This window comes from Eretmochelys imbricata, chromosome 8, assembly GCF_965152235.1.
Source record: "Eretmochelys imbricata isolate rEreImb1 chromosome 8, rEreImb1.hap1, whole genome shotgun sequence".
NCBI lineage: Eukaryota > Metazoa > Chordata > Testudines > Cheloniidae > Eretmochelys > Eretmochelys imbricata.
The window spans coordinates 34431457-34458144 of record NC_135579.1 but is presented as its reverse complement, the minus strand read 5'-3'; the positions used below and the strand labels follow the sequence as shown (position 1 = coordinate 34458144).

General features: G+C 39.2%; 1 protein-coding gene across 1 annotated transcript in view; it reads right to left on the bottom strand.

The window, feature by feature from the left end:
- Nucleotides 1–3817: 3817 nt before the first annotated feature.
- Nucleotides 3818–26688, bottom strand: part of CTNNA1 (catenin alpha 1) — a 206099-nt gene continuing 183228 nt past the window's right edge. Inside the window, exons 13-18 of the mRNA XM_077823834.1 lie at nt 26438–26589; nt 22825–22935; nt 18417–18598; nt 17553–17658; nt 9004–9138; nt 3818–5040 (exon numbers count right to left, since the gene is read on the bottom strand). Coding sequence (XP_077679960.1) covers nt 4753–5040; nt 9004–9138; nt 17553–17658; nt 18417–18598; nt 22825–22935; nt 26438–26589 — 974 coding nt within the window. The 3' untranslated portion in view covers nt 3818–4752. The remainder of the gene's footprint in view (nt 5041–9003; nt 9139–17552; nt 17659–18416; nt 18599–22824; nt 22936–26437; nt 26590–26688) is intronic.

Below are 26688 nucleotides of genomic sequence, written 5' to 3'. Positions count from 1 at the left end.
CTTCAATTTAATTGGACCTGTTCTTTAGAAAAGTCATGTCTATTTAAGTGTGTAGCCTTATGTGTGTAGGTCTCAGAGGACAGGAAACTAACCTTACAGGGGCTTTGTATCCTCTCCCATCAATGTCTGGAGCTCCACAGCAGTTTAAAGAGGTTAGTGCAGGCCAAGACTGCTGGAATTGTTAGTGCTGAGCCTGGGTTTGTAAAACCTGGGACAGTCCTGATAGAAATGGAACTAGTGGAATCCAAATCTGTCCACACTTGCTCAATTCCTATCCCCATTCAATTCTAAAATTGCCTTCCAGACTGGAAACTCCAGTAGGCCCCATTATAATCCTTCAGCTGGTCTCCATTGGCTTCTACTGGAGGACGAATCCCCCCCACTGATCTACTGCTCTGTTCCAAAGAGCTGGTGGTCAGCTGGAAAAGCCTCAGTGACATCTGGCACTTCATGGACTCTCAGCTACTGCAGAGGCAGGCCATCGGCGTAGGTACTCACAAGTGAAGGGATCATTATCTCTATTTTAAATTTGGGGACAGAGGTACAAAGAAAGCAGTTTACCAAAGGTCATGCAGCCATTCAATAGCACAACTGGGATCAGGACCTCACAAAACTCCCACTCAGGTGCACCATCCACTGAGACAATGTTGCCTGTGTCAAAATTCAGTGATTAATCCAGATTACGTGCCACCTGAGGCACGTTGTGCATATGCTAAGAAGAGTTGTCAGCCCTGCCTTAGATAACACAGCGGAATAGACTACAGCATATGATGCAGCTCTCTCAGAAAGAAGATATGCATCAGATTTTAACAGCAGGCCACTAGTTACGCAGTGGGCTAGTTCCACACTCTATAAATCTCGCAACCAGGAACAAAGTGCTCATGAGGCACCACATCACCACGCTGTCTGAGCCCTTTAAAAGAACAGCCTACACTACTGAATGGGGCTCACCTCCATTCTCTTCCTGTTAGGTATGTGAAGAGCTTGTGTTCGAGATCAGCCAAAAGCGGGACACTGCTAGAGGATTATGCTACTGCAGAGCTAAGCCACCAATTCATTTTCGGCCACAACGCTCAGAGATATTAACACCCAGCACGACAATGCCCAGCCAGAATCACACATGTTGGATCTAGGTCTCAGAGGACAGGAAACTAACCTTACAGGGGCTTTGTATCCTCTCCCATCAATGTCTGGAGCTCCACAGTAGTTTAAAGAGGTTAGTGCAGGCCAAGACTGCTGGAATTGTTAGTGCTGAGCCTGGGTTTGTAAAACCTGGGACAGTCCTGATAGAAATGGAACTAGTGGAATCCAAATCTGTCCACACTTGCTCAATTCCTATCCCCATTCAATTCTAAAATTGCCTTCCAGACTGGAAACTCCAGTAGGCCCCATTATAATCCTTCAGCTGGTCTCCACTGGCTTCTACTGGAGGACGAATCCCCCCCACTGATCTACTGCTCTGTTCCAAAGAGCTGGTGGTCAGCTGGAAAAGCCTCAGTGACATCTGGCACTTCATGGACTCTCAGCTACTGCAGAGGCAGGCCATCGGTGTAGGTACTCACAAGCTACCAGGACAGGCAAACCACTTTAGAAACTAGAAAAGTTGGTTCTTCCATGTGCATTTTATCACATACCTCCACTTTGTAGATAAACTTTGTGTCTTCCTGGACTTCAAACTTTTCCCTTTCTCATCTCTCCCTCATCTTCTACCTCTAGGAAGAGGGCCGAGGTAAGTTTCACTTTACTCCAGGTCTGCTAGAATCCTTTTCCTTGCCTCAGCCTCCTACCTTGACTTTCAGAGCTTTATATGATCCAGATATCTTTGGTGGGCCTCCAGAATGCTATGGGTCCTCAACACACATTCCAGGAAGCAATTCAGCCCTCTCAGATTTGTCTAATTTGGGGAGTGAGGAAAATTTCCCAGGACGATCCTTCAAACAAGCCAGGATCCTGAAAGCTACTAGTTCCCAAGGAATCAGAAGGATGTGCTTATGATGGAGAATTGTCAATTCTAGACTAACTTGAGGCTTCAAGAGGTTTGGCTGTTACGAGGCTTGTATAAAATCCTGTAGTCCACCATACCCCTACCTGCTCTCACCTTTGTTTTTTTAGGAAGGAGTTGGAGGGGACAAATGGGAGAGACAGTGATCTGTTACATTCCTCTACCATTTTCCATGGGGAGGATGGAAAGCCCCACTTCTAGGAGGCAACTCACCCTCATGTGAAGTGGAGCACACAGGGCATATCCTGTCTCTTCGTAGGCCTCACTCCATCTTTGTACAGCTGGTAATGGCTTCCTCCTCTGCACTCTACCAGCTGGGGATGCAGCTGAGGCATCGAGAGAGAGAGGCAGTTCCAAACCTGCTTCCCAACTGCTCAGTGTAACAACCTCTACTGGCTAGAGGCCCATACTGCTTCTGCAGAAGCCCTCAGGCAGTAGATGGCACAGTCCCCATGATACTGCTGGGACTGTCAGTGCTGAGTATGCATTTGTAAAACCGAGGCCTGGAAGTCATGCCTAACCACACAAGCATTCAGATTCCTATCCCTATTCAGTTCTAACTTGCCCTCCAGTTTTCACAGCCTCTCCCCTCCTCTCTCAGAAGTCACCCCCACTCTAACTTCAGTAACTGTTGAGTTCTCTCCCCCATCCTCTCTGAGAAATCCCTGCCTTCTTGCGAGGTGTAACCCTTAAACCACTCTAGCTTGTTTTAATCCTCCATACGAAGGACTAGTTCAGCCTCTTGCTAAATTTGGCTTTGTGGCATTTGATTTGGATTTTCAAATTAAATTTAAATCAATTGTGGCTATATTGAAATTTGTTGCTACCTTAATGACTTATAAGTTCTGCATACAAAATACAATAGCTAGCCAACTTTTATATAAAAATAAAGATTACTACTTTAATTTTTCCGAACATCTAGAGAGTTTTTTTTTAAGCTAATCAGATTTTTTTAAACTAAGGTAATGTGTTTATTTTGGTGAGAGAGTCACCAAACAGCCTAGGGCAGATAAGGTTAAAATAACATTATTTTAAAGGTTAAGAACAAAAATGACTCTTCCCACACTGTTTGCAAAGAAACTAGCTCATTAACCCTTAAATGCCAGTGCCTCTGGCATACTTTGAGTCATCTTTTAAAAACAGATCCATTTTGCCTATAGTGTCTATAAATGCAGCACATTTGTAGGGTAGCATAAAAGCTCTTATATAATACAGACAGTACATTTATATTGAAGAGGACAAGATATAATTTGCTTGGAAAACAGAATAAATTCAGCAAAAACATCCTTACAGAAACCTTGTATGAATGATGTAAATGCTTATTCTGATCAGCATTTTTGTACTGAAGTAGCAATACCTTGAATATATTTTAAGTCTGATTTATTTTAAAAAGCGTAGTAAATTGCTACGTTGATCAAGGTAAATCAAGCCATACCTTCTTAACACAGCAATGACTGGCTCTATAAAATTTAATTACCGTCAAAATGATTAAATCCAGAATAGGTCATTTTCTTTTTTTAAAAAGTGTGCTTTTAAATACAGCAAAGCAAACTTTGACCTCTACAATGCACTAACTTTTTTTTTTTTTTTTTAAAACAAATTCATAAAATTTAAATAAGACAGCAAAATTATACCTTGTAGCTAAAGTTATCACAAATAATGTAAAATCTAAACTGTAGCCTGAATAAACACTATTGCTGGATTTCTTTGCAAGCCTAAGGCAGGATGCATAGCAATTATCAGAAATGAGTACAACGATGAATTTGCATTTGAATGCTGGGGGGAAAAATGCTAAATTTACAGCATGACAACACACCAGCTGATAAAGCAACTTTATTAGTGTCCTGCGGCAAAGTACATTAGTAATTTGTAACCAAGCATTAAAATTCTCATTTTGTGTCATAAAAAAAGTAATCAGTTTCCTCCATGATGCATTATATGTTTTACTGAATTTCTTATGGGTTCTCCTCCTGGAGAGACATACATGAAAAACCCTTAACAAAAGGTCTATTGCAAAGTAACCAGAAAATACTTTACCCGCAAGATGCTCTAATGGGCATGACTCACCATTTTCTGTCAAATAGCTCTAATACCCACAGCTCAAGTAGTATTTTGGAAAACAGCAATTTTAAACAAATGCAACAAAAAGTTCTATTCCAAATTAAAAAAGAAAAATCAAACCCAAAAATCAAAGGTCAGAAAAGTGTGCAACAGTGTATTACTTTCCCAGATGTTTTTCCACTGCTGCCTTACTGTATAAGAAGTACAGCTAGCACCTGCTATCCTCATACTCTAACACACAAAGTTTATCCCCTACACACACCATATGTGACTACATGAATGCACCCATCAGTAATTTAATTCTCTCTTTTGAGTGATGTTTTCCTCTTGATCACAATGTAAAACTGCGGTCACTGAAAGGCATAACATGATCCAACTATTAAGGTTAATGATTAGTGTTACTGTACGATTCTTTGGTTATAGGATATATTTTAGTTTAGCACAGTTATACAAAATAATTGTCACCTAGAAATATGCCCCTGAAGTCTAAAAGCAACCTAATATTAAAACATTTGCAGACTGAGGTTGTATTGATTGAATTTATAAATTTGGAGTATTTCCCCATGTAATCTAAACAAAGTTATCCAAATTATATTAAGTAAATACATTTTAATGAATAGTAAACTTTTGAAATCCTTAGAATATTAAAAGTAAAGTTCTGGAAGTAGCAGTAGTGGAAAAACTTCTCTTTAAATACTCTCCATTGCCTTGAACTCGCTGAGAGCCTGCACAGGATTAACATGCTTCTTCTGGGATGCTCTTTTGATTTTGGTTTGAGTTTCATCCTGTTTCTCTCTCTTGACCAGAGGTTTCTTCTCTGGAGCCTTCATTTTCCAAGACACAGCAGGAAGGTTCAGGGAAGCCATTCCTTGGGACTTTTGATATTTAGTAGATGCCACATAGGAAGCCTTCACAGTTTGCACCACTGCATTCATCAGGTTCTTTGCAGCCTGAATCAGAGACATAGCACTGTCCACCTACAATAGATATCATAATCATCATCTGTGTTTGGCAATGCCCATGACTCGCTACGCACTGCAAGAACTAAGCAAATGCAAGAAGTTTCTAGAATTCTTAGAATATTTTAAGGTAATACATCTTCTTATTAAAGGCACCCTCAGAAGGATTTCCAAAAATGATGCTATGTTTTCTGACTCTTGGTGATGAGAAACTGACTCATGCCATCAGACAAATGAGCAGTATTTCTGTGCTCTCAATGGTGCCTTTTCCATATTTATGACTATTTAAAATATTTGTACTTGGCTATTTGCTGTCAGTCTTGTGGCTGCCTGCTGTCAGTCTTGTGGATGCCCTATCACAGCAGCTTCCACTTCAATTAAGTGTATCATAGCTATGAGGATATCTTAATCGCTGACTGGTAAATATTTAAGTCACAATGGCATATTAAATCATATTAAGAGGAAGATACTATTATGCAGTTTCAGCCAGTGATGAAGTCCATGCAAGAAAGATTAAAGAGAGGAAAGCTGCATTAGAGAAAACAAAGTTCTTTTAGAGTAAGGAAAAGATGAAGGGTAAAATTATACTCTGGGAGACCAAATTTTAGCTCCTGCCAAATTACCAGTGTAGGAGATGAACCAGTGGAGTAGAGGGCCACACCCAATTTGCACAAAATTGAGCAGATTATGTCAGCTGTCCTCTTTACATATGGGGGTGTGGTTTGCAGAGACACGAGATGCCTGCAAGCACTGCTGCAGTTCAGACAAGTATGGCATGAAGGATTACATGCTAGGATCTCAAGTTTCTGCTGGATGTATCTTCATATTAATGGTTATAGATAGAGGCTGCCTTTGGGCTGTAATTTGGGCACCCAAATGTAGTTTATTTACTTAGCAATTTTTATTATGGAAAAAAAGGGGAACTTAAGGAGAGGAATGGAACTCAGCTTCTCTGTTGCTCATGCCAAGGGCCTTTTTAAAGAGAAGTTGAAAGGAAGGCGCAGTCTGAAGGAACTGTATTTATGACAAGGAGGTGCAGAAGGAAGAACATGCAAAAATGCAATGGAGAAAGACACTGGGGCAGATGAGAGCTGAACTAAGGGAAGAAGCTGGAGCAAGATCTAGGACACGAAGGCTGTGTGCATCAAGACAGACCAATACCACACAGTCTTGCTGAAATAATGGCTTATCCTCTCCAATTCTAGGAGTCTATTTTGAGCCCAACACTATGCAGCTTATGCGTCTGTCCTATTATAACTCACTGCCATTTTAAAACAGTATATTTTAAGTCTACTTTATTGCCACGAGTGCCCATACATATAACAAAAGGAATAGCTACATACACTTGAGAGTTCACATGCATAACCCCCTGGGCAAACTAACAGTCAGATTGATTGGGACACTCAGAACAGGCTGTAGACCACATTGCTGATCTTTAGTGACCCTTGATTTTATTAAAATTTCTGTTCTAACTGAAAGCCTGGGTATTAAGCAGGTATCATACCACTTGTTGCCTTTTGGAAGCTCACTGCACAACTACACTTAAGCTGATATTTTTACCTCTTGGTAAATTACTACATTTTAAAGAACTGGTTGGCATGCCAGTCTTGGTGTTGTGCAGTTGCACTGTGTGCTTCCTTTTCATTCTAGTCAAACTGCATATTGGCTGCTTTGCCAGCAAACTGGTGCAGCCACTAAGCAATTCTTGGAGTCTCTTGAAAAAATAAGACCGTGTCCTGGCTTTGAAAGAGACCTAACCATTGACTAATGTGATCCATCACATCTGCATAGACTGGCCAACTACATCAAGCACTGTAAGGGCACTCCAAGTGCCCAGATCAAGTATTTCCTCCCTAGAACTCAAGACATTTTAGGATAATAAACTGCTTAAGAAGCACGTTGCAGCACTTGGAGTCTAACCCGAGCTGCAGATTCACTGAGTAGATTGTTTCAGGGAGCTGCTAACAGCAAAATGGCTATTTCTTTTTCAGAGGGCCTGCTGTTCTCAGGGTCTGCGTCCTTTAAAAAAAAAATAAAATTACAGCTTTTCAAAAGACTGCTTGTTGTAGGTCCTAGAATGGTCTGAAGCAGTTTTCAGCCTGCGTGATCCAGAAGTGGTATAAGTACTTCAGACTCCCCCTATGATTTATATAGCTCCAGTGTGCTTGATGCTTTACCGATTAAGAGAGCCCTTGCCTCAGGGAGCTCACAATTTGGTAGCTAGTGACCAGATCTGAATGACAAGTCTGTGCTGGGCCCTGGTGTGCTCCCCTCCATTCAATCAATCTAACCTGCTGTCCTTAACCTAACCATCAATTTGGAAAAATATATTTTTATCTTCACTGCTCTTTACAGAATTTTTCCCACTGTGAAGAAAATCTGTATTATGCAAAACATGTGGGAGGGAAGCAACTAAATTCCTGAATTTTCCTGCTTGTATTCTCTTTGCCATAGTTCATTCCAGTTGCTCAGTGATGCTTTGCCAAATTCTTGCTCTGGAATTGTGTGTGTATTTTTAGTTCAGGGTACAAATTGTTAATATTTATTTTTTAAAGACAGTACCCGATTCAATGGGAGGCAGTGGACTATCTTTTACAGCACAGATTTTTATCCAATAATCTGGTAGAGGCCAAAAAGTGTGGGAACATTTAGCCATGTTCTTATTCAATGAAAAGAGCTAAAAATAAGGAGACTGTAGTAAAGATACTAGCCTACTAATATGAACTAATTTATGTCTGAAGGATATGTAAAATTAAAAAGGAATTTTATAATCACAGTAAAACCCTAGAGCACATTCTTGTATAATGACATATCTAGTATTTTGACACCACAATGCCTTCACCTCCACAGATAACAGCCATGCATCACAGATACATAGCAACACATGTTTTGCTGCATCTTATCGCTCAGTTCCTCACTTCTGGCAGTTTGAGCATGTCCTGCTGCCAGTAGTGAGAGGGTGGCAGAGAAATCTCTCTCTGACATAAAGGTGCTAACATTATGTAAAAGTATGTTCTGTTGCCAGAACTGTTTCTATTACATTTTGTTTCCCATTTTGCTCAGCTATTATGCAGCTATTCCTATATTCCTTCTAGCAGCCACTTGTCAGTGCAAAAAGCAGTAAAGTGAAAAACTGTACAAGATACTTGCACAAATAAGGAACTGTATAAAGGTTTCTAGTATATGAAACACCTTAGGAAAGATCAGATTTTAAATTTACTTTTAATGACTCAACTATTAGTATTGAGTTACCAATCCCTTTTGTCCCTCCATAGACTAAACCCTGTATTAACTCTCCAGCATCCTTACTGCTTTCACCCAGTTAGAACATAAGTGACTATAGTAAACAAGTTGGAGCATGGCAAAAGATTTCATAAATTTAGCTGTTTCCCTCCTATGTAATCTACAGCATGCAGATTCTTCTCAGTGAGGAAAAAAAGTTTGCAGTACAATGAAGACAAGAATGCATTTACTAAATTGGATGTCCAGAGTAAGGAATAAGGTTGGCCTTACAGCAGCTTTCAGCTGTCACCAAATAGTGGAGCAACTAAAAAAAGTTTAACTTCAGGCATAGTTATTTTGAAATAAATACCCCTAGATAATTACAAGGCCACCCTATTCAAAGTCTCTATGAAAACATGGGATAGATTAAGAAATGTACATAAAATTATGCTGATTAAGATGATTTAATCCCACTGTATGTAAAATCAATAGCCTGTGGAAAAAGTGGTAGAGCATTACAAATTTATAGTAAAAGGTCTTGCTGAGGGTTATCGGCTAGTAATGAAAGCTGAAAAGTAGTTCAAAGATTATTCTGCCTTCAAGTAGAGGCAGTTATAAAACTTGCAAGGGTTTAAAGTTTGGATATAAACTCATGTGCCTTTCACTTTATCTATAAGCCTTTAACACAAAAGCTTAAACTGGGAAAACTGTTCAACCTAGAAAGAAAACCATGAAATGGAACTATCAGATCTTACATACCCCAGAGACGACCAGTTCTCCTCCAAGGTTTTGAACTTCTGCCTTAACTTTGCTACAGATGTTCAACTGATGGCAGTATAAAGCAATACGCTGTAGATAGGCTAGAAGGTCTTGTTTGCAGGCAGAATCTGGGCACTGAAAATAGAAAATTGTTATTTCAGAATTTTGAAAAGCAAGCATACTAATTTTTAAAGCTAACTACCCTGACACAGGTCAATCAAAAAGAAGCTTAACTTGTTCAGCTATGTATCTATCATGATGAATACACTCATTTTATGTATTTATAGACATCCAGCCATCTACTTTCACTGACAAATGGTATGAAAAAAGTGAATAAAGAAACGCTGCAGTAATAAGTGATCATATTAAAAATGGAATACACATTTGTAATATCTGTACAACAGTTCTGACATACCACTAACGCCACATAATATTTCTAGTAATGCAAGGCAAATGATAATTTTGAAGAATTTCTTGTATTTGAGTTCAAACCCCTTATTTAAGCCTAAGTTAACTAGCAGCAAAATTGCATTTAGAAGTCATTAAACATTAGTATCTGCTAAATGTTGAGACTGTAGGATGAGAAGTCATTGACTTGCAAGAGATGATAAATCCACTGTGCAATCAAAATGTGTTCTCAAAAGTTGGCATTGGGAGACAGGACTTTCATGTTCTCATCTGCTCTTTCACTAGCCTTGTTGTGTGATCTTGGAAAAATTTCCTAGCCTTTCTACACCTGTTTTGCTAACAGGTATAGTATTTGCACACCACATAGATACTGAAGATGCATTTGTGAAGCACTGATACAGCACTTTGCATCCTAGGATCTCAAGTTAGCACTTGCAAATCCTACTTGCAACTCAATCAAGAATAGTGCCTCGGACGGTGATCTTCCATTTTAAATGAAATGCTTGCACTAGTGAATAACGACCCCTGCAATTCCTCTTACGTAATATCTCCAAAAGAACAGATACGTGGTCCTGACTACCTCAAACCTCTTATCAGTGTGGTAACTCGATTCCTGACAAGGCGTGAAAGTGCTTCAGCAAATGCTATTGCATTAAATCACACAGATATAAATTTTTTAGCTGTGTAATAAAGTGGCTACTGGGCACAGTACCGCAATAGAGAAGCCCATTTGTTCAGCCCTTGTGGTGCATTGTGGAAGGAGAACATGCTCCCCTGATAGAACAAGGTGGAAATATGTTGAATGACCTTAAAGAGTCAAGTGCTCTGGTGACAGGTTTCAGAGTAGCAGCCGTGATAGTCTGTATCAGCAAAAAGAATGAGGAGTACTTGTGGCACCTTAGAGACTAACAAATGTATTTGATCATAAGCTTTCATGGGCTAAAACCCACTTCATCAGATGTATGCAGTGGAAAATACAGTAGGTACGTATGCACACACACACAGAGAGAGAGAGAGAGAACATGAAAAAATGGGTGTTGCCATACCCACTATAATGAGAGTGATCAGTTAAGGTGAGCTATTAGCAGCAGGAGAAAAAACAAAAAAAACCTTTTGTAGTGATAATCAGGATGGCCCATTTCCAACAGTTCACAAGAAGGTATGAGTAACAGTAGGGGGAAAAATAAGCATAGGGAAATAGTTTTACTTTGTCTAATGACCCATCCACTCCCAGTCTTTATTCAAGCCTAATTTAATGGTGTCCAGTTTGCAAATTAATTCCAATTCAGCAGTTTCTTGTTGGAGTCTGTTTTGAAGTTTTTTTGTTGTAGTAGTGCCATTTTAGGTCTGTAATCGAGTGACCAGGGAGATTGAAATGTTCTCCGACTGGTTTTTGGATGTTACAATTCTTGACGTCTGATTTATGTCCATTTATTCTTTTATGTAGAGACTGTCCGGTTTGGCCAATGTACACGGCAGAGGGGCATGCTGGCTCATGATGGCATATATCACATTGGTAGATGTGCAGGTGAACGAGCCTCTGATAGTGTGGCTGATGTGATTAGGTCCTATGATGGTGTCCCCTAAATAGATATGTGGGCAGAGTTGGCAAAGGGCTGCAAGGATAGGTACATCTAAGATACAACCACATTTGCTCCAACCCCTCTGACAGAGGGGAACACCTACAAGATCTCTATCAAGCAATCTTACAACTACAATACCAACCTGCTGAAGTGAAGAAACAGACTGACAGAGCCAGAAGAGTACCCAGAAGTTACCTACTACAGGACAGGCCCAGCAAAGAAAGTAATAGAACACCACTAGCTGTCACCTTCAGCCCCCAACTAAAACCTCTCCAGCGCATCACCAAGGATCTACAACCTATCCTGAAGGACGATCCCTCACTCTCACATATCTTGGGAGACAGACCAGTCCTTACTTACAGTCAGCCCCCCCAACCTGAAACAAACACTCACCAGCAACCACATACCACACAACAAAAACACTAACCCAGGAACCTATCCTTGCAACAAAGCCGGTTGCCACCTCTGTCCACATATTTTTTCATGTTCTCGGTGTACATTTATATCTTCCTACTGTATTTTCCACTGCAGGCATCGGATGAAGTGGATTTTAGTCCACAAAAGCGTATGCTCAAATAAATTTATTAGTCTCTAAGGTGCCACAAGTACTCCTCATTCAAGTGCTCTGGTGTTTCTCAGCCTCATTCCCATATGAAAAACAGAGGAGCCCATCTGAGTGGCAGCCACAGTCCACAATACGCTCTGTACATTTGAGATGAGGAGGATATATACACAATCACATAATGTATAGGAAGACTGGAGTTTAACATGTATTGTAGTTATCTTTAAAAATGCCAGTAGCACGGCTAACTGGCATGGCTTCTGCAAAGAAAAGTGTTTCTCTCTAACCTATTAGAGTTCTTTGTGTATGTCAACAAAATAGTGGATAAAGGAGAACTGGCTGACAATCTGGAATTTCAAAAAGCTTTTGACAAAGTCCCTCAAGAGAGGCTGGTAAGAAACCCATGTCACAGGTGAGAATTAACATCCTTTCATGTTAGCAACTAGATAAAAGGACACATAACAAAAAGAATAAATGGTCAGTTTTCACCATGGCAAAAGGTTAACAGGAAAGGGTCACAAAGTTCAGTACCAATACTGGAGTTTAGCATATTTATCAATTACAGACACTGAAAGGACGTTAATGTTACAGGGTTGAGCACTCAAGAGTTATCAAATGCCAAAATTAAAATGATCTGTATAATGAGGCCAAGAGAGATTACGCCAAACATCAACAGGTGTCTCCACTAGTTCTGGGTGCTAAGTGACTCAAGTTTGGCTGCAGTCACCTAGAGACCTGCATCCTCCAGAGCAGTTAGCATTTTTATAGCATTCAACGTATAAAGCACTGTACAGACAATTAATCCTCCACTTCCTGAAAGGTAGGCAGCTACACACTTGTAGTAGAAAGAGAGCTTGAAGCATGGGGCCTGGTATGATGTCTGGAGCCTGAACTAAAGTGACCAAAAGTCAGGCCCGGCTGATATTAAGCAAAGTTAGCAAGAGTAAGCCCTGTTACAAGACAGATGCCTGCTTGCAAGTTCACTATCCGATACATGAACAGGGCTGGCATTTCAAAAACACAAGCACTCCTAAGCACTATGTATTCACATAAATACATTCCAGAAGGATCGTGCCAGAACACTCTAATACAAGGTTATGGTGTAAACTAACTCCCCGAACATAATACAGGACACACTGACCCTTCCAAAGGGTAAGGTCAGGATGACAGGGTAACAGCTAGAGATGTTTTGATTGAACCAACACGTACAAAGTAAAGGGCGGTAACTAACCACACCAGAAGGGCAATACATAAACTTGTTTGTAATAGTGTATAAAAGAGGGGTCACTGAGTGGGTCTCTCTCTCCGACTGAGTGGGGAGTGGAAAGTCCAGTCACTCACTCAGCCAAGTTCATTGTGATGGGAATACATGTATTACGTGTACCTGTAGCACATATAGGGCACTAATACCCTGCTTTGTTGGCAATAAACCTGGCCAAGTGCCTTTGCCACTGAACGGAGTCTGTGGTCTTCCTGGGCAATTCGATCAAAGTCTGCTGTATGGGCTATCTGGCCAGAGCCGGTGCAGCATGCAGAGAGAACGAACGTAGCCAACAACTGACAACAGATGGAGAAACAGAGGAAGACCAAATGACTTGCCCAGCCTCATACTGAATCAGTGTTTGAGCCTAGACTAGAAATCAGGACCTCCTGACTCCTACCACTTAACATTCCTTCAGATTACACTGCCTTGCTGAGTAACCAAAGGTTACACTGACTTCAGTTATAGCTGTGAGTGTCAGCCTTTAAGACACCTTGAGCCTGATTTTCAGAATAGGCAACACATAACTAGTAGCCATGTGTAAAAAGGTTGGTTTAAGTGATTTGCCCAGTGGCACATACAAAGTCCCTGACAGAGATACATAAAAGAATCAGGTTCTGCTTCTGGCATTCACCTGCCCCACAACTACAAAACATCACATATTGGAAGGAATAATTTGAACTACTTAGGCATTTTATTGAATCCCAAATTAAGGAAACAGACATTGGCATTGGCCTCACTATAGATAGCTCAATGAATGAGAGCTGCTGCATGTTCAGCAATTGTAAAGAAAGAAAATATTGTTCAGCTGCATAAGGAATGGGATAGAAAATAATGTATTATGGTGTTATTCCACAATACAAACCAATAGAACATCATCACCTGGAAACCTGTGTTCAGTTCCAGTCACACTACTTCTAAAAGCTGATTGCAGACATGGGGGTGGGGATGGGAGGTTTGTTCCGAGATTGTTTAGTTCACAGAGTACGATGAATGAAAGTGAACATGATGATGAAGGTATACAAGATAAGGAATGGTATCCAGAAGATTAAATAGAAGCACCCAATGTATCACTGCCCCTTCATGTTATGGCAACAAGGATTTTAATTAAACTAAAAGGCAAATTTAAAACTGCTAAAAAATAAACACTTCTTTATCAGCCAATTAACTTCTGAAAGAAAGAAAATTAAGTAACATTTCAGGGGATAAATCAGTCATTAACTGATTGCGGGGGTCAGGAAGAAATGGTCACTATGAGCAAGTTATTCTTAACTCCCATGACATTTTTTGCAGCTCCCTCAAAAGGATCTTGTATTGGCCATTGTCCAGTGTCCTGTCTGACTAGATGGAGCATTAATCTGCTGTGGTATGGCTCCCATCAGTGAGGTACCCATCTCTGTGACTGTTAGAGGAAGTCAATGTCATTCACATTCATCAGTTGGCCTCCAACAGCTCAAAACTGGAAAACTTGCTGAGGCACTTAGAAAAGTTCAACAAGATTTGGCTGTTAAAACTCAAACCTCAGATTGTTAATCATACAGACCTGACAAAAACACCATGCATTAAAAATGTGGACACATTTTTACAAGACTTCCTAAGAAATGGAACAAAACTTTCTTAAAGAAAACAAGGCCACTCCATTGGAATTTACTTACTAACAGAAAGCAACTGATAGGTTCAAGTTGGCAGGCAGAACCATTTTCCTTTCCAGCATGATACCCCCATTTTAGAATCCGAACATTGTAATTTTTGTGGGTTAAACCTTGACACTGTGCCAGTGACCCAGAGAGCAAATTCCACTACATGCATAATACATGAGTTTTGCATCATGCAGTTACAAAACCTGTAAGAGGACATTTAGTGGAGGAAAAATGTTTATTGCTACTGGATAATCATTTTGGCAACACACAGCAGCAGCAGCCAAATGAGAAAGCACTAATCCTACATCAGAATACAGTTTTCCAAAAGCAGCCTTACATTGCGTTAGCATCAGGCATAATCAAAATCTTGCCTAATGTAAGAGCGCTAGGAGAGACTGCTATTACTTTATTGGAAAGCTGGGGAAATGCATAAGCTTTCCCTACTGGTTCACTGTGATTTCACAAATTGGCAATTGATGTACCTCCTACAACTATCAAAGATTGGGAGCAACAGAAATATTGTCAGAGTGATTTGTAAGTGTTCTCGTAGAGACAGGAGAATGAATTTTATGAGACCCTCCATTGTGTTGCAATCATTTCAATTTCTTAAGGTATTTGCAACTTATTGATATTCCCCCCATTCAAAAAAATCCTGATATTTTGAGTGAAAGATGAAACACCTTTGGGAAAATCTTAAGTTGACACTTTTCAGCTGACTTGAAATACCTTTGATAATAGCACATTTCCTTTGAGGCCATAAAAGCTATAAAACTATCAGAGAGCAGGAGTTAGGATTTTCTGACACACTAACATGAGGGTCATGATTTACCTAGTGCCATGTGGTTAACACAACATGACAGTGCACCCCTTAATTCAGTTCCTGCCCTTGGCATATGAAGGCATTAACACTCCATTGGAATAGCTGTATTGCAAGTCTTCTGTAATTGTAAAATAGTTCTACATTAACAGATTACTGAACCGATTTCTATAGGTACATCCACACTTTATGGTGACATGCAGAGCACAGCCACTACACACACAGCTACCACAGGTATAAATAGCAGCGTAGACTGAGAGGCATGGCCTAGGTGACAAGAACAGAGTGTCCCCGCTGCTGAAGCCTTTCCCTCCTGTCCAAGCCTCTCCCTGCCATATGTAGTTACATATGTCCTACATGCTGCTGCAAGTGTAGCCAAGACCTATGAGTATGCAAGCAGACTCAATGAAACATATAAACTGAAAGCTTTAGAAGAATATAGGGTTTGAAAAAAGTTATAGTCTTGCCAATATGACTAACAGTCACCTCCTGCTTGTCTCCCCATCTCCTCACGATACCTGTTAATTTTTTAAAAAATTGACTTTTCCAATCAAAGTAAACCAAAATATGCATTTAAAGAGTTTTATTGTCTATTTGTTGTGAGAGCACATCATGGCCTTTTCATCATCTGCAGTGTGTGCGTACACTATTTTAATGTGTAACAACAGAAGACTTCAGCTAACAGAGTTCACTGTAGATTTCAGAAAGCAAGCTAATTCTGAAATCTTGCCCTGCTTGTCTGAGGAGGTGGCATCTCCCGATTCTTCACCTTAATGCCATATCTTCACTCACTGCTGACAAGTGGGGGGGAGGGGGGTGGAAGGGGGGGGAACAATTTGAAGCAGCCTTTCCATACTATCCCATTGAGCTGCTGGCAGTTTATTAATATTAAACATTCAGTAAAACTAATACATTTATATTAGTCACAATAACTGTCTCTGGAAGCTGGATGAAACAATTAAAACATCTGCATTGTTTTTAAGAGTTAATTCTTGTTTAAATAAAAACATTTGTCTCATTTTTGAATCACATGCTGTGAATTTGTATTCAGAGAGAGAGAGAGAGAGAGAGAGAGAGACTGAAAAAAAACTACTTAGCTCTGTGCAAAAGTAAAGCTTGGTTAATGACAAACCTCAAACCTAAGCTATTTGTTTTTCAGGGCCTCTCAGGAGCACCGACTACCATGAACACCACAGATTTCTTTAGCCTTAGTTAGATGTCTGTGCTTATCTGATAACATTTTTGATAAAACAAGATTTTTGTTTTATTGTGATTGTCACTGTGGTATGAATACCTTGTGCGATGACATGAGCACTTGGTTCATTACATGACTGATCAAGCTAAACCCTGTTAACATTTCTGTGACAAAGCAAAGCTCCATTGACAGTCCTCTTGCCAATGGGCTTTAAGCTGGCGAGTTCAAGTACAGAATAAGGAACCAGCTGCCTACCCTGCTGACATTGTAGTGCAATATTAGTGGGAATGGTGGTCCTCTTTGGATAAAACACGATTAATAAACCTATTCTGCCCATCTCTCCCGTATATCCATATAGAAGATAGAGATCCTGTGGAGCATTTCAAATATAACTCACTGATAACTCTACTCTCAAACATCTCTGCAGAAACAGGAAGATTAAAATCAAGGCTGTGCCTGATCTATTGCTGGGAACATAATGATCTTTACTGTAAAAAGAAAAGGAGTACTTGTGGCACCTTAGAGACTAACCAATTTATTTGAGCATGAGCTTTCGTGAGCTACAGCTCACTTCATCGGATGCATACCGTGGAAACAGTCCACGGTATGCATCCGATGAAGTGAGCTGTAGCTCACGAAAGCTCATGCTCAAATAAATTGGTTAGTCTCTAAGGTGCCACAAGTACTCCTTTTCTTTTTGCGAATACAGACTAACACGGCTGTTACTCTGAAACCGATCTTTACTGTGTTGCCTAGAGAGTCACATTGTTGCTTTGCGAAGCACTCGGGGATATCTCGAGTATGACAAAAAAAAATTCTTTTCTTTTCAGCTAATATAAAGAAACTAGGTGCTTAATTTAAAACAATGAGCTGTTAAAAGTATTTTTGCCGTATGCGTTCGGGGTTTATGTTGATGGGGTAGCAAAGCAGTTGGGAGAAACAAGGTCAGAAGAGTTGTACTCAGGAAGGGATTGTAGAAAACTAGGTAAGTACTTAAGCCGCCAAAACCAAATGTTCTCAAGGATCCACACAGAACAATTACTCAGTTGTGATGGAGGCTTATGAAGATGAAGGACTACTTACATGGTCAGCAATAGCCCGTCCTAGCTTGTCCATTCTTGACCCAGCCTCTGCAATTTTCTTGGCAGCACTAATCACATCTGATGTATTTTTTAGTGGTCCTTTACCTCTGCAAAACAAAGTAGATTCTACTTTTTGGCACCAAAAACAAGCATGTTGCTTCTCTCATATATTCCGTTTTTCAGACTCCCTAACTCAACTGTATTCACATGGGTAAGGTGGACTTGCATATTAAAAATAAGCAGCTCACAGGAAAGCTATCACACATGCTATAGCGTATCAATAGCTCTCTCATTTGTAAGTCAAGTTTCCTCAATGAGTTCACAAATCATCTTTGTCAAGTCTATAAAGGGCCCATGTTTTGTGAAAAAACCCTGCTTTTTAGGATATTTATACCAATTGTTTCAAGCAATGTAATACACGATTATACATTGTAATACTTCCGAAGTTACATATGTTCTGTGACTATCTTGTTTTTATGGAATCAATGCCTGAGAAAAACCTTCTCAGCTTAAAGAAAACCTTTACTGTTAAATTTCAAACCACAAGACAAGTTTAAACATGTTCAGGAAAACAACCTTAGGCCAGATTCGTGAACAGACAAACCAATTTATTATCTGGTCAATTTATGACAATTTGTAAGTTTTGAAAACTACACATCAGTACACTTACTGATGTGTAGTTTTTAAATTAAAAACACACCGATAACACTGTTACTTCAAAGCTAAAATTGTAAAAATGCAGGAATTTCAAATATTTGCACTTAGAAAAGTTAGGGTTATATTGGCCAGGGCATTTTACTGAGAGAAGATGAACATCTGAGAAAGTTAGCACCTGTACAAGTTTAAGTACGTGAAAGAGACTCACCTGGTGAAGTCTGTCATTTCCATCATAATCATACACATTTGTTTTGCCAATACAATAATATCATTACCGCTGTCATCCCATTTTGATACTTCAGCATCCAATTTACTCTTCTCTTCCTGGAAGCTTGCTACTTGCTCAGCAATTTTAGCTTTTTGCTCTTGAGGGAGTTGAGCCATGATAGCCTGAAATAAAGTGATTTTCCATATTTCCTTATTCAGTTATTTGTAAAAAGGACTTTTTTGAATAGTGTCACTAATAATCAATCTAAGTGATGCACATACAGATAACCTTTAATAGGCTTCTTTTGACCTAAAGGACTGATAGGCCCATTTCTCCTCATCTTGAACCAAAAGTTTATGACTATATGATTATCTACCAACATTACAGAATAAGGGTTACCTGGAAAGCTGCTCGGTTGATTTCTCAAGAACTGTAATCATGTCTGTTTAACAAAATTGCTAGACTCCTTCAAAGAAGTTTAAGGTGTAAGACAGTATTTTCTCTTCCCTTTTCACAAAGGAAAGTTGTGTGAATGAGGACAGATTATCTTTTTGTGTGAAATACAATAGTTTTAATGACAAGCTATCAGGGTGAATAAAAAATCAATGTTTTTTAAAATTAAAATCAGATTTTATTTTAAGTTTTTCATTATGAAAATAAACCTTTTTAAAATGAAATCTGACCTAAACTTATCTAAATGTTTCAAAAGATTATAATAAATCCATAAGCCTCTATTAAAAGATCTCCGAGTTAAAGTCTGCTCTTCTACATAAAGAACGAACCGAGGAAAACATCGAACTTTGGAGGCCAAGCTTTATAAATATGACCCAATAGGTCATGTGTGTGTTAAGGGCTTGATCCTGGGGGAGGGACCAAAGGGCTGTGCTACTGGCTGCAACAGACTGGCAAAGTCATCACAGGTGTTGGGACCCAGCCTCTGACTCGAGGAGACACCATCATATATCTCATCAGAATTATCCACTGAGCCCACCTGGGTGGTCTCACACTTGTATTTTATAGCTTCTCCCTGCTGAGCTCTGATTGGCTCAGTTCTCAAGTTATGAATATTTCTGGACAGTTCTGGGCACTTCAAATAAATGGCCTAGGGAGGCGTGCGTGTGCGTGCACACACACAGAGATACAAACAGAAATCCATTAACTTCTCATCGGCCTCCCTCTATCTCTAAACAAACAAGATACTGCAGTGGGTTACACGAGCAAAAATCTGGAGTGCTATTTTGTTTTTCTGAGGATGGGGTGGTGGGAGAGTTAGGGAACAAGGGAGAAGAAGCAGAGCATGCAACCAGAAAGGAGAAACACTGGTGTCAAAGCAGGACACTGAGAAGAAGGGAAAACATTCTTCAGAGTGCAGACTCTAGTGTTGATTTCAACACCAGGGAACTGGAGAAAAAACTGTCATGGCTGCAGGTCATAAAAGAGACCCTATTTGGAAATATTTTCAAGAAATTCCTCTACCTCTGTGTAAAAAAAGGAACATGTGGCCAAACAAACTGTACAAACAAAGATGCAAGCCCTGGCTGTCAGAATGAAACATTACGAAGAATGCTTCTCAGAAGGCAATGTCTTTCAAGATGACGTGGGACTTGTCTGAACAATCTGGATCAACTCGTTAATAAACTTTTTGCACTATTCTTATGGACTACCTAGGCCTTACTATGCTAGTAAATGATAAAAAAGAGACATCAGGCTAAAGAGAAATGTAGAAGATATACTCATTATACTGAAATATACTAATTCCATAGCCTAGGACAAACTGCAGAAAAACTGCTGCTGTATTGCTGATGCTGTTGAAACTTGGAAAATTTCAAGGAGATGCTGAAGAAATACTCAATGAAGTTAACTTGCAGGCAGTAAAGTAGATTGGTCAACAACCTTACTCCACTTCATTTTCTTGCCAATGTTCTCAACCCAACATACCAGGCTAGATGCATAAATGCTGAATAAAATGATGCTGCTATGATGTGCATATAAAGATCACCAATCAATCATGCCAACCAAAATAAATTTCAGGGCTGGAGGTGAAGCATTCAAGCAGTACGTTTGCTGCTGCTGTTTTTGAGAAAGTCACTCCACTGTACTGGTGGAAGTCACTAGCTAAGCACCTGGAACAATGTCTGTTGAAGTGCTAGGCCAGCTTTTGACAGCAGGAGCCTCTTCTGCAGCCACAGAAAGTGCAAATGAAGAAAATATTCTAATTCATTTGAAGTTCAGAAATCAACTGGAAGTTGAAAAAGCAGGAAAACTGGTCTCTCCCTTACAGACTATGAATAAAATACATGGCACGAGGGGATGAGATCTATTAGTTTTAAAAGTCTGAAGGACAGGTTAAATAACTTTGGAGACTGTTCTCATTTTCAAGAGACTTAGGCAAGCAGGAACTTAAGATCCAGTCACTTTCACTGAGCCCTGGTCTACAGTGTGTGTGGGGGAGGGGGAGGGAGGAGAGAAGAAGAGAAGAAATCGATCTAAGTTACGCAACTTCAGCTCAGTGAATAATGTAGCTGAAGTCGACGCACTTAGGTAGACTTACTGCGGTGTCTCCACCGCAGTGAGTTGACTGCTGCCGCTCCCCCATCGACTCTGCCTACGCCTCTTGCGGCATTGGAGTACAGGAGTCGACGGGAGAGTGCTTGGGGATCGATTTATCACGTCTAGACTAGATGTGATAAATTGATCCCCGCTGGATCAATCGCTGCCCAGTGAACCAGCGGGTAGTGAAAGACATACCCTTAGGCATATTTGAAAATTTACCCAAGCTGAACTGAAATAATCAGTTTAATTCACTGACTACAGTTAACCCTTCTTTTCCTTTAATAAATCATTTAGTTGTAAATACGAAATAATGTTTTGATCAGAGAAGTTTACTACCCAAAACATTTAAGGTTGTTTTGTTTAATAGAAGTTTTATATGCTATCTTAAGTGTTTGTTTAAATTCCAGTACCATGCTGACGCAGGACACAAATCATAATAAAAAAAGTTATCTAGTAAATAAGCAATACTAAAATGTGCAATTAAGTATCTGAAAATATTAAGCTACATATCTGCTTAAATAAAAGTATATAGTTCTAGTATACCCTCCTAGATAGCAAAAAGATGTACCAAGTCTACCATAAAGGCTGTATTTAGTTGTAAATGAACATGTTTTCATGGTTATATAAACCAATGAAAACACACCTTTCTTTAGAAAATAACTAAATACAAATGAAAAAGTTGATTAAAATTGATGATTTAAATGGAGACTTTCCACTTGGTGATTTATATCAATCCACCCTGCAAGCTACACATGGGTATTTCCAATTACTACAAAGTTCAGAATGAAGATTACAATTTTACAAGATTACAAAAGATAGCTGAAGTGATTTATTAGGTTACGTTTACGCCCAACATGTAATATAGCAACTCAAATCTACCCTTCTTACAGGAAAAGTAGGAACACCATAGAGCTGGGTAGCAGGAATTCCATTACAATAGCAGGAGAAAAGGAATTCAAACAATGACAGACACCTGATATCAGGCTGTGCCCCAAGTACACTACATACCTGACAACTTTTTTTAGTTTGGAGTGAGTTGGAGAGGGAAAGTGGAGAAAATGTTTACAGGGAAAGAACACACTCCCTGCAAGTGACTCCAAAGCCAAGCGTGCTAAAAATTTGATAAATAAGGACCAACTGCTCTTGTATGGCTTTAGGTGACTTAAAAAAAGTGTTGAACACCAGAAATCTTTTGTGGCATCATCCCAAGAGCATAAAACACTATTGACCTAAGGTGCAACAGTAAAGGCTGTATTACTTTAATATACCATTTCTAGTTTTTCAGTCATTAAATTATTCAATATTGTACATTGGTGCTTTCATTTTTAACTGTCATAGGAAAGGAAGTTGGCTTGAATAATTTTTTGAGGCTGCTGTCTTTCAGCAGACCCTTTCTTAAAAGTTCAGTGGACTTTCTAAAAGGCTTTTTGTAGAAAATGGCTAAGCTTGTGGCAGTATCTATTTCTAGTCTGCAGTTCCAACAACCAGGAAAAAGAACACATCAATTTGCCACAGATAGGCATGTGAATTTTTGGCTGGTAAACAAGTCTAAAAAATGGGAGCAACTATTTCAGATCTGTGATGTGAAAGTCTACAATAGTTTATCTATATCGAGAGGATTCTGGTCTTTCAGAATACCCAAAACAAAGCAGACACTTATGTTTTTAAAATGTAATGTCTCTCTTAGCTGCCTTTTGAGGCAGTGGAAATGGAGACTAATGTCAGTTTTCTGACCTAGCATTTTCAAGAGAGAAATAGAACGAGGCTTCTTAAGTGACAGATTTAAACATTGGATTTTCAGAACAAGTTAAACTGTTTCTTGTAGAATATGTAATGTTTAAAATGTTTTCCTTACTCTTGCACTTTGCCCAGCAATGAGCTGATCGTCTTCAGTTTGAACACTTGTTCTGCTTCTGACATCAAAGTCTTCAGTCTCAAAATCAGAGTCATCCAACTCTTCAGGAGTCTAAAGAGAAGAAAAAAGTATAATTCATCACAAGTCATTCAAGATCAACAGAAGTGAATCAATCTTTCCACAACCTATAAAAAATACCTTCTGGTCAGCTGTTTAACATCGGGGGTAGGAGGAGGACACAGAATAACTACAGTGCATTATTTAGGCTTTCAACTGAGAGTAAGTCAGAATTCTCTCCAGTTTATGTTATTCATATGACTATATGTCTGACTGCTCGAACCTGAAGTTTACAGTTAAGTAATTGCAGAGGGCCCTAAAATGTGTGCTAAACATCGAATAAGGTTAAAGGAGTGTATTCAAGATTTGGACTATATGAAAAGACAGTTACACGGAATCCAAATTACATAAGGTATGCCTTGTACTTAATTGTTTTATTCAGAGAGCCCACATCAAAACTCAAATCCCAAAATCATCTTTTAAAGCCTATTTCAGAATAGCAGCTGTTCTACTGTTTAGGACAATTAAAAATCAAAGCTTAACAGGGTTAACAGTAGCTACAGTAAACCAAAATTTATTCTTACCATCCTCCTGGCAAAACTTAAAATTTGCAGTTAATAGGGTCAATTTTTATGTTATAGGCTAAGCTCAGCTGACCTAATTCCCATTTGGGGTTTATTTTTGCTGCTGTCAGTATACAGCTGAAATGGCAGCAAAATTTTAAACATCTGCTTATATTAAAATACTACATCTTTACCTAGGCTGCCACATTTTTATGACAAGTTTGCAGGGCTGTAGTAAGAAGGAACTTGACTGAAGAGTGCAATATTTGCTGTGAACAGGTTTAAAGATGTAAGTAGTTCTTACCCGCTCCTTTACTACAATTTAATTTTTATAATGTGTTTTCCAATACAGGCATCTTGCAATACAAAGGAAGATTATGGATGGTTGTGTTAACCATTTAGCCAAAAATGCAGGCTGGTCAAGTAAGCTCGTACTGAACCTGGTGTCCTTCCCAGCCCTCACTTTAAGTAAGAGATTTCTTCATTTCCACATACGAATGTGAGAACGCATGTGAATAACTACCTTAGTGTGTCTGAATAAAGGCATGTAAGGTACTATTCTCTAAGCAAATGGGGAAATATTCTTCTGTGTTTGTACTGTTTTTGGTTACAAAAACACCTGGAGATACAACTGAATACTGACGCAATATTAAATGTATTTTATTATCTGAAGGACTATGTACAAAAGACTTATCACTCAGATGGACTGCTCTGAGTATGTTCACTCATCTCTCAATACTTTCTTAACTTACCTTTTTATTATTTACTCCTGTTAGAGCCTCAGATATAACCCAGCTAACTGGATTCTTTTCTAGTTTAGGTATCACTAATGTTAACTATATGTTAACAGAACCTATTACTATCAAAGCCTGAGCCAGAAAGAATGCAGCCCGACTTTCAGAACCCAGGTCAAGAATCCATGGTTATCTTTTGACTCTAAAATGGAGCAAATCTGAGATGAAGACGAGAACATTAAAACAATGGCACTGAAAAAACTTGCATCAGTTGTCACAGGTTAACAGTTCAGTGGAGAAATTAGAGTGAAGGCATTTTTGCCCCCCACAAGCTCCTTTGTGGGTTAATGTTAAAGTCTTGGAATTAACTGAAAATGTGAGGTATAAGGCAACTACAGCATTTAGCATTTGACTTTTCATTCTGTTACCACAGAACAATACTGTCAGTCAAAACTAATGAACTTCTTCCATTGAAACGGTGGAGATAATGCACACTAACACGACAATGACAGCTGTGCAGCTTTATGGTTTCAGATCATAACCTTTTCTCCATGTTCCCACTCCCCACCAATCTCAGTGATTTCCTGTACTCCAAATTAAAGATAACAAATCCAAGTGAATACATGAGAGGTTTCTGATGTGTAGTTTTGTCTTGCAACATGGACTCTAGAAGGGAAGTATTTACCTTTATAGAAGAAAAAAGGGTTCTGCTCATGCACGAAGATTTTGGCTTTCCATTTCAGAGCAGGGTTGCTTCTGAATTCCAATTTGAAACAGAAAAGCCTGTAAAAATGGTGCTCCTTCTGTTATCTGTTTTGAGGGCTCTATTTTATTCTAAGTAAGTTCTACAACTCAAGCCCTTCAGCAGGCAAACAATCAAGTGTTTTAACGTTTTGACTTTTTTCAGATCACTGATATGTCACCACTGAATGAACTGCCTTTAGCTACTGGCAATTGCAATATAGCCATGGAATCCTATCATCATAAACGTGTCTTCTCCCCAGCACAGATGAGCAGCAGGAAAATGTCAGGATTCCTGGCACTGCCAGCTCTGCTGATTGCTGAATGCATATAATTAGCAACTGTACCTCCTTGTTTTGAGCAACAAGACTCATAGAAGGGGGTGAATAAAATTAATTTGTAGCATGTCCAGGGAACGGGATCCCAACTAATAACGGTGCTCCATGGAAAAGAGGGTATATATCAAAGAGTCTTAAACTGCAATAGTTTCTCACTTTTTCTCTGCCCTCCCTTAGGTTTTCGTTTAAGCAAGCAAAGGTAACACATGAATATTATGATGGTTGTTACAGTCAGTGATGTGCTGGGGTTACGTACTGCAAATTTACCCACCAAGACATTTGGAACCAGTGGACAATATGAAACCTCTACAGGAAAGGCTCATTTCCAACCTTACACAAATTGTCTTGGGTAGAGAGACATTCACTGTTGAGGCATGGGAAGAAGGGGAGAGGAATAGAAAACCTTAAATCCATTTGCTATCACTAAGCCCTGGTTCATATTAAGGTCTGAAAAGCCCACATGTAAGCCTGATACTTCCTTTTTGTGCCTTCAAATCACTGCAGGTGCCCTTTTGCACCTTCAAGTAATACCATTTAGATGACTGTCTCCTTATCAGGTAGGGAGCCATCCAAGTTTAATTAATTGCATTTGCAAATTGCAGGCACAGAAAAGGAAATGAAATTCTTACAAGCTAGCCCCCATTTATCTATGCCGCCTGGTTTCTCAGGTTCTCTGAGAACAAGGTGAGTTTCAATACCCAGATCACCTAACCTCATCTTCAAGAAACTGGTATGAAATTTCTGTAAAGTTTATTTAAGATTTGAGAAATTAAATTGGAGGTTTCTTTTCTTTAAATAAAATATAAAGTCAAACCATAGCAAGAGTTAATTTGCTATTGTCTAAATCAAGGGTCATTAGTTTTAGCATATATATAAGGCAGGCAATATTGCATTATGAATAGATGCATTATTAAGGATGTTTAGCACTTCAGCTTTAATTATCAGTGATGTCCAGACCTATATGGTGAAGTTTGCATTTTAAGATTAAAACATACAGCAGCCATTTTGAAGTCCTCTATAAAGTGATTAACAGCTTTCAGATTCATAATCTTAAGTTGTCAGTGAAAAATCTTATACTCTCCACTCTGTGTAGGAACAATATATTTTCTTAAGTTCAATAAATGCTTAGTAAAGTAAAAGTAGAATGCTGTAAAAATAAGTGAAATACAAAGTCACTCACTCTGATCATCAGTACAGCTTTTCTGATATCCCGAATTCCATCATACACCAATCGTGAAGCATCAATAAATTCGTTTTCATCCATTGGCTGAGCAGGGTCAGAACTAAGTGCTTCCACAGCAGCTTCCACTTGCTCAGTAAAACGGGGCATAACTGAATTAAGAAAACAAGCAACTCAAGCACATTTGGCCATGGTGCCCCTAATCCCCCAGCCCCAATGTACTCGAATGAAAGACGGGTAAGTTCTGTGGT